At 44.5% G+C, this 9,707-nt stretch overlaps 1 protein-coding gene across 1 annotated transcript; it reads right to left on the bottom strand.

Moving 5' to 3' along the window:
* Window positions 1-8,866: 8,866 nt before the first annotated feature.
* Window positions 8,867-9,484, bottom strand: VC83_07157 (uncharacterized protein; the record flags this gene model as incomplete). The annotated part of the gene is made up of 2 exons (XM_024470734.1): window positions 8,867-9,009; window positions 9,226-9,484. 2 exons carry the CDS (start codon window positions 9,482-9,484, stop codon window positions 8,867-8,869), a joined length of 402 nt encoding a protein of 133 aa, XP_024321976.1.
* Window positions 9,485-9,707: the final 223 nt, after the last annotated feature.

Here is a 9,707-nt window from a genome sequence, read left to right as displayed (position 1 = left end):
GGTGTTAGCACGGATAGCAAGGCGTGCAGTGATCCCTTCATCATCTCCGCTTCCCTCACCTCGCTTAGAGCAAACCCCTAATCTCCCGAATATCCCGAGTCCCCCACCCATCGCTCCTTCCTTCCACTCACAGCAGCCAATATACGAGCCTAGCACCTCCCACAGCACCCCTACCCCCCTACTGCAGAATTACTCGGGAAGCGAGAATCCCGCTGCATCTCGCCTAGATGACCGCCCGCTTCGTACTCCGCAGGGTGATGTCATGTCATGTCATGTAAAACCTCCGCCTAAGGCTCATCGATTTGTATAACGTCAACAATAGTTAAAGGCATGTTTTAATCATGTTTACGACTTTAGGGCCTTATGCGAAGATCCTAAGCTAATTAGCACGTGGTTTCAACTAGTTGAAATATGTTGTAATAGTCACATGATCTCACATGATCTCCGTATGGATTATCGGTAAAGCCAAGTATAGGTTACATAGTTAGGAATACATACATTTATTACTCAACAGTTATGAGCCCGGAGCACATCTAGGTTCACATTTTGAACGTCTTCGAACATCGTACAGACCTCAAACCCCTCCTAGGAGTCGATCACCATCATAATGGCCACCCTACAGAAGGTGGGGGTGGTCCTCACCAACCCAAAAGACTGAGATGAGGGGCTAGAGACGATTAAGACAGCTTCAATGAAGACAGGAGTTTGGAGTTATATTAATCCAGCATTAGATGACCCCCCTATTCTCGTACCACCTGTTAGGCCAGTTCCTAACTTCGTACGGACTGCAGCTCAGACCGGTAGTGGCGTGGTCCCTCAGACTACTCTGTCATACTGACATTCGTTGCACTCAGTTTGCTATCAAACTCAAGAGCAAACTTAGAAATCTCCTCCTCAAACCTACAAGTCACCATACATATCTTGGCTTATCACACCAACAACAGAAGCAATACTACTCAACGATTGCTGCAAACTCTTTTACTACATCTGTTTATGCTACATACATCACGGAGTATCATTTGGACACTCATTGAACAAGTTATTAAGAAAATCTCCTCCTTAAGGGGGTGGGCCAATACTACCACATGGCATATCTCTACCAACTAGAGGCCTAGGAACATGAACGATAGCTCTAGAAGCTTCTATAACCCTCTATGATTCATTACACGTCATCGCTCCTTAGTTACCCACAAGATTGGTTAAGTTATGACATAATTTGTCTATAGGTACTTTGACCTTGGACCTCCTTTTCACTTCCTATAGGCTAGAAACCCAAGAGATTCTATGGGATTCTCTTACATTCGCTACATGATTAGCAAGCTAGTTGTGGGTCGCACTTGATTTCTAATACATTTACCAAGCCTGGTTAGTCATGGAAAGTCATGGAAAATGAGAGAACTACACTCCTTTGGCATAAATAGGATTGCCCTTTCCTTAAGAAAGGGCAAGCAGACAATACAGTAAATCAACTAGCACATACTTCCACGTCTTTTACAAGCTTCCAAGCATTAATCTTGTTATTCTTTGTTTCTAAAAAGTCAGTGAGGTGCTAACCTCTGTCTTACCCCTGAGTTCTCAGACTCAACATTTGTTACAACTTGTCTAAACCACTTCACTACATCATACACCTGATTCTGCGTTGTGGAATAGTCTAAGCTACAACCCTTTGGCTCTGTTTCCTAAGACAGTGTGTTGTCTTAATAAAATCATCCCTTCCTTGGGTGGCTAGATTCTCACATCTGGTGCACCCACCATTACATACTCCACGGGTGTCAACAAGAGCAACATCAAGTCAGACAGCCCAACCATCAATCAAAGCCTCCTAACCAATCATACCAATTACATACGGATCTCTCACAGACGACCAGAATGAAGAGCGTCGAAACCTACAAGCGGACTTCCAATATGATCGAAAAATATGGGAGAAACAGGAAGAAGCAATTCAGGGGCTACGGTCTAAGATCCAAGAAACTACCATACACATACAATTGTGATACTCCATACGAAATGCTAGTAAGGCTTAAGGAGCGGCTTGCACCAACTACACGAGCTAGATTTGAGGAATGGAGGAGTGAGTGTGTAAGGATGCCTCCTTACCTAGATACTCGAAGAACCTGTCTCAGAACTGTTACGGTCACTACAAGCATGAAATCCGACTCGGTGTGGTTTCGAACCAGTAGAGGAGCACATAGCGAGTTACACTATAGTGGGGGATGGTAAGGGTGTAGGGTTCAGGGTCAATGCTGACCTGTTGCAGTGGAAGGATCAGGGCTAGGGTTGGGATAACTGAGTCAGGCCCGTTTCGGGTACTCAAGGAAACAGACTCAACGGGGTTCCCCCTTCATCTTTTTTGTACCCTTCGTAGTAGACCTATAGGATAGCACCCGTTTAGCCTCCGACTCGCACTCTCATATGCTATTACTGTGAGCTGGGTGCCCTGTGTCCTTACAGAGTGGGCAAAAGCATCCAAAATACAAAGAGGAGTAGACCTTGAATAGTGGCTCCTAAAATGGGAGACCCTCTACACACAAGCCGTACACTCCGAGCATCAGAGGTTATCGACCCTCACGATGCGATATATTACTTCCTCAAAGCAATAGGACCCTGCGAATTTTGAGGCCCATGGACATTCAAACTCAACAAAGGGACAAAGGAATATGAGTTTGAGGAGGTCGTACGGACCTATCGAATCAACCAGAGACAGGCAAGATATGACCACTAGTCTCGGGGGGAACATGGAGTTTTCGCAACACAAGAAGGCAATAATGAGACATCTGCTACCCTTCAGAACTGTACGAACAACCTACAACAAGGACAACAGGGTTGGAATAACAGGAAGAAGAACAAGGAGCCCTGAACGGATTGCCCTTGTGGCTCTATCCATAAGTGGAGGGACTGCTTATATGTCATGAAGTCGAAGCGTACGAAGTCATGGAAGCCAAACTGAGACATTGAAGCTAAAGTTGACGCCTACATAAGTGAAAAGCCAGGCTTTCAATACTGCATTCAAAGGGCAATAGACCAGGACAAGGCAAACAGAGGACAACCCCGTACGAACCAGGATCTACCTGTTTCCTTTGCAACAGCCTTCCAAGTCACTCAAAGTCTTACCCTCTCAACGTATGAGCTTGCAAGGAGCACAATCCTTGATTCTGGAGCTACAATTCATGTCTGTAACGACTGTACGAGGTTCTACAACCTAAAGGAATGTGAGGACGGAAACTACCTCTTAGCTGGAGACCAGAGAGTAAGGATTGAAGGGTTTGGGTCCGTGGACATCAAAGTCCAGGTTGGAAAGGACACAAAGTCCGTACGAACCATAACACTCCAAGAAATTCATTTCACACCTCTGTTGCGTCCTTAAAATGATTCATCCAAAAGGGAGTCCATTGGAATACAGCTACAGAAGGACTTACCTACGAAGGAAATCCGTTCTGCAACACTCCAGTTATCCATGGACAATGGGTCCTTGAATATATTAAGAATGACAATACAAAAGTCCTTCAAAACGCAGCCCTATCAATGACTCAAGTGCACCAAGATACTGTTCTATCCTCGTACGGACCTCGCAAAGACCTAACAGGCACTGCAAAGGAGTGGCATAATCGAATGGGCCACCTTAATCAAAACGCAATAAGGAAGCTCCAAGAGAAGACCCAGGGGGTTATTGTCACAGACATGGATTCGTACGACACTAACTGCGAAGTCTGCCGCCTTACCCATGCTACAAAAAGGATCTCCTGAAGATCTACACCACGGTCACAGATCCCTTATGAGAAGGTGCACCTAGACCTTATCCAGATGCCAGAAGCGTACGATGGTAGCACACAGGCCCTACACTTACAGTGTGATTTCTGCCGCATGAACCATGTCTACACCATTAAAGACAAGAGGCAAGGCACAGTCCTACAAACAATTAAGGACTTTGTAAGCTACATATGGAGACGATGGGGTTATAAGGTAAAGATCTTCTTCCTTGATGGTGAGAGATCACTTGGAGATGAATGGGATGCATGGATTGCAGATGAAGGATACAAAGTGCAGCTTACACCCCCGTACACTGCCGAACCAAATGGTGGAATCGAACGTTCAGGCCGTATGATAATCACACGCTCACGAGCTTTAAAGGAAGCAGGCAACCTACCACAAGGAATTTGGCCTGAAATATTTCAGACTGCAGGTTATCTTATAAACCGGTCTCCATCATCTGTCATTAATGATGAGACTCTGTACGGACTTCTACTCCAGTCCCTACCCTCGCAGCTTCAAAAGCCAGAGCTTACTAAGCCCTTACTCTCTCATATCCGCGCCTATGGATGTAGAGCCTACACACTCCTCCTTAAGCAACCAAAGCTAAAGAGGATAGATAGGAATGCCCAAATAGGCTATCTTATTGGCTACAACTCTACAAACATCTTTAGAATATGGGTTCCAAATCTTAAGAGGGTTATAGTAACCAAGGACGTTACTTTTGACGAGACAAAGGTGTATGATCCATCGTACGAAGCTACAGTTGTAGAATTGGAGCTCCAAAAGACAGTATTGAACTTCCTGACCTTTTAGAAAAGGAAGGAGAGAAATATAAAGAGGAGCGCGCAGCTCTACAACCTCTACAAGAAACATCAACTACGTACAAGGCAGAAACAACAGATACAGCTCTTCAACAAGAGGAAGCAGTAGAGGTAGAACCTCAAAAGGAGATAGAGGTCCAACATGAAGAGCCTCAACTCCAGACACCTGAAATGACACCAGAGTGTTCAGAAGACAGTGTACGGAGACATGACGTCTACCTTGCAACCATTGCACACCCAGAAGCAAGGATAAGCCAGCACCAAGCTTTCATCGTTGGTACAGAGTTCCAGAAACGTAAGATACATCGTACGGAGCTCCCTGCTGCTCCGAAGTATTGGAACCAGCTTCAAACCACCCTCATAGGCTTGGTTTCAAAGCTGCAGCAGAAAAGGAAATAATAGACCTTCGGAAGCAAGACACCTTCAAATCGATGCCAGACAGCACTGTACGGAGTTTTGTCATTCCACTAATGTGGGTATTTACCTACAAATTTGACGATAATGGCTACCTTGTCAAATACAAGGCTAGACTTGTTGTAAGAGGGGACCTACAAAGCTATTCAATACATGATGAGACGTACGCAGCAACACTTGCTTCAAAGACCTTTTGAGCTTTAATGGCTATTACAGCCTACTTCGATTTGGATACTGAACAATTAGATGCAGTCACGCCTTTAGAAATGGCCGAATTGATGAGGAGCTCTACGTACGGTGTGCTGACAGTTTTGAGGAGCAAGGACAATGCTGGAAACTCAACAGGGCCTTATATGGACTCCGACGGTCACCACTCCTATGGTTCCGCGACTTTTCAGATACACTGAAGAAGCTAGGCCTCGTACAGGTCCCAGAAGCCCAGTGCCTATTCGTCTCATCTACAATCATTGTGTTCTTCTATGTAGATGATATCTGCATTCTAAGCCACCCCTACCATAAGTGTAATGGTGGGTGCACCAGATATGAGAATCTAGCCACCCAAGGAAGGGATGAATTTACTAAGACAACACACTGTCTTAGGAAACAGAGCCAAAGGGTTGTAGCTTAGACTATTCCACAACGCAGCAATCAGGTGTATGATGTGGTGAAGTGGTTTAGACAAGTTGCAACAAATGTTGAGTCTGAGAACTCAGGGGTAAGTCAGAGGTTAGCACCTCACTGACTTTTCAAAAACAGAGAATAACAAGATCAATGCTTGGAAGCTTGTAAAAGACGTGGAAGTATGTGCTAGTCGATTTACTGTATTGCCTGCTTGCCCTTTCTTAAGGAAAGGGCAATCCTATTTATGCCAAAGGAGTGTAGTTCTCTCATTTTCCATGACTTTCCATGACTAACCAGGCTTGGTAAATGTATTAGAAATCAAGTGCGACCCACAACTAGCTTGCTAATCATGTAGTGAACGTAAGAGAATCCCATAGAACCATCTCTTGGGTTCCTAGCCTATAGGAAGTGAAAAGGAGGTCCAAGGTCAGAGTACCTATAGACAAATTATGTCATAACTTAACCAATCTTGTGGGTAACTAAGGAGCGATGACGTGTAATGAATCATAGAGGGTTGTAGAAGCTTCTAGAGCTATCGTTCATGTTCCTAGGCCTCTAGTTGGTAGAGATATGCCATGTGGTAGTATTGACCCACCCCCTTAAGGAGGAGATTTTCTTAATAACTTGTTCAATGAGTGTCCAAATGATATGCCGTGATGTATGTAGCATAAACAGATGTAGTAGAAGAGTTTGCAGCAATCGTTGAGTAGTATTGCTTCTGTTGTTGGTGTGATAAGCCAAGATATGTATGGTGACTTGTAGGTTTGAGGAGGAGATTTCTAAGTTTGCTCTTGAGTTTGATAGCAAACTGAGTGCAACGAATGTCAGTATGACAATAAGGCAGAAGCAACAGAGTTCCGTATGAAACTCATGGAAGCCTATGAATTCTGCGAAATAGGAGAACTTGAATGGTTCTTAGGAATAAGAATTATAAGAGACCGGACAGAGAGAACACTCTGGCTATACCAGAACTCATACATCGACAAAATAACGACTACGTACGGAGTAACGCCATTGTCGAAAACAGTTAAGGTTCCAATGGTTAATGACAATCTCACTCCATACGATGGGCAAGCAGAGAAACAGCAAATCCACCTATATCAACAGAAAGTAGGATCTACCAACTACACTGCAGTGGTTACAAGACCAGATATATCCCGTACAGTGCAGAAACTATCCGAATACCTTGTTAACCCAGGACCATGTAATGGTGGGTGCACCAGATGTGAGAATCTAGCCACCCAAGGAAGGGATGAATTTACTAAGACAACACACTGTCTTAGAAAACAGAGCCAAAGGGTCGTAGCTTAGACTATTTCACAACGCAGCAATCAGGTGTGTGATGTAGTGAAGTGGTTCAGACAAGTTGCAACAAATGTTGAGTCTGGGAACTCAGGGGTAAGTCAGAGGTTAACACCTCACTGACTTTTCAGAAACAAGGAGTAACAAGATCAATGCTTGGAAGCTTGGAAAAGACGTGGAAGTATGTGATAGTCGATTTACTGTATTGTCTGCTTGCCCTTTCTTAAGGAAAGGGTAATCCTATTTATGCTAAAGGAGTATAGTTCTCTCATTTTCCAAGACTTTCCATGACTTACCAGGCTTGTAACTGTAGTCAACGTAAGAGAATCCCATAGAACCATATCCTAGGTTCCTAGCCTATAGGAAGTAAAAGGAGGTCCAAGGTCAGAGTACCCCTATAGACAAATTATGTCATAGACAAATTATGTCATAACTTAACCAATCTTGTGGGTAACTAAAGAGCGATGACGTGTAATGAATCATAGAGGTTTGTAGGAGCTTTTAGAGCTATCGTTGATGCTCCTAGGCCTCTAGTTGGTAGAGATATGTCATGTGGTAGTATGAGTGATGTCATGTAATGAATCATAGAGGGTTGTAGAGATATGCTATGTGGTAATATCAGCCCAGTAACTAAGGAGCGATGACGTGTAATGAATCATAGATGGTTGTAGCAATCATTGAGTAGTATTGCTCTTGTTGTTGGTGTGATAAGCCAGAATATGTATAGTGACTTGTAGGTTTGAGGAGGAGATTTCCAAGTTTGCTCTTGAGTTTGATAGCAAACTGAGTGCAACGAATGTCAGTATGACAGACCAGAGCACATGGCAGCAGTGGATCAACTTATACTCTATCTAAAGGAGACGAAACATCTAGCCCTCCAGTATGGACCAAAGATCAATACACCACGCTTCCAATGCTCTAGTGATGCTTTGTACGCAGATTGCGAAGCTACAAGAAAGAGTACAGAAGGGTATCTCTTCACACTCTTTGGAGGAGCAATTGACTGGCGCTGTACAAAGCAGAAAACCATATCAATCTCAACTACAGAAGCTGAGCTTCTACCTCTATCACATAGTGCAAAACAGCTCTATTGGTGGCAGCAATTTTTCTCAACTATCAAACTTGATCTTAATGAGAAGTTCACCCTACAATGTGACAATATGCAGACCGTACTGCCCTTACTCAAAGAGTCCCCGAAGCTAGTTACAAAGCTCAAGCATATTGATATTCACTCCCACTGGCTAAGACAGGAGGTAGAGAGACGCAATCGCGATATCAAGTGAATAGCTATGTACGAGATGCCAGCAGATGGGTTTACAAAAGCCCTACCACGACAAAGACACGAGGAGTTTATTAACCATTTAAACCTTGTGGACATAAAGCACCTCCTATAGGAGTGCTTACTTAAGAGCACAACTCCGTACGAAGCAGTGGCTACCTTTGTACCTCGGAAACGAGCCCCCTAGATCACAAGATCTAGATTTCTACTTCACCAACTGAAAAGTGAGGCAATACAAGAACAGGAGACTGATGAGCTCCGTATGAACATAGAACTCTCAGAATCACCAAGCCGCCTACAGTTACACCCAGTTTCACTATGCGTTCTTATTTCAACTTTCCCAATGGAATACCTTGGGACCTAACAAATATACACTCTTTTTCGACAGTTTCATAGATCTGTACGAGCTAGATACAACACTATGCATGCGGATTTCATCATATTTTTTTTTGAAATAGAAAACCCATTTCAACAAAAGGGGGGAAATCAGAGGTAACAAGGGAAATCCCTGACTTTTACCATATAAAAACAGGAAAATCCCTGACTTTTCATACATTTACACTTACGTACGGAACTGTCACAAGAATGGCACAAGAATCACCAAGAAATCCATTGCCATTTCTGTCTATCTATACAAGAAAAACCCAAGCACCACAAGTCCGTACATCCAAATCCCTACTTAAACAGCATTCCTACCACCATTTCTCTGCGCAGCCTCAAGCGCCAACTTCCGCGCATGGGCCCGAGTCCCAGCACGTTCTCCAGGACGAGGAGTGTCATCCTTCAGAGGAGGGGTGGGCTCCCGATCATCTTGGGACGAATCTATAAGTGTTAGCTCGTACGGACTCATAAGAATGCTAGAAGGTGCATAAGTCAACAGGGAAGGGAAGTACTCATGAAGAGAGCAGGCTGCGGCCTGGTGTTTCATGACACAGGAAGCAAAGGCACCACCCTGCACATTCCCAAAGGATATGCATACTGTAAAGAAGGGAATCTGCCGAGATCCCTCTTCTACGTACGCAGCATCACACTGCTCACAACCCATTGATCTCACCTGGGAGACCTGAGCGACATTCTCTCCCGCTGCCTGGATGTAGAACCCTGCAATTTCTTGCAGGTGTTCAAGGCGAACATTCCCAGGGGTCCCGTACGGGACAGTCGTGTAAACCCGAGTTGCCAACATAGGCAGAGGACGGGGCAGGGACTCCCGGGCAGCAGGAGGAAGGTAAATGTGGATGTTGGCATCCACAAAGACCTCACTTAGGTCTTCCACAAAGACCTGTCCAACAGCAGGCATCTTGTCTCGTACGGACTTGCCGACAAGAAGAGAGAAGTATGGTGGGGTGTGGGGATTCGTGGGAAAGGATAGGGTATGTGTGGTAGGCAGGGGCAGATGGAAGAAAGACGGAAGATCCGAACTGAAGTGGTCAATGTGTTTTCTGATTGGAAATGAGTCACTAGGCGTAGATGTGAATCATCAGGCGTACGTGACTCACATACTATTATCACCAGCCCAGGTA

Source organism: Pseudogymnoascus destructans (assembly GCF_001641265.1).
Source record: "Pseudogymnoascus destructans isolate 20631-21 unplaced genomic scaffold scaffold_18, whole genome shotgun sequence".
Lineage (NCBI taxonomy): Eukaryota > Fungi > Ascomycota > Leotiomycetes > Thelebolales > Thelebolaceae > Pseudogymnoascus > Pseudogymnoascus destructans.
This window is presented reverse-complemented; position numbering and strand designations above follow the sequence as displayed.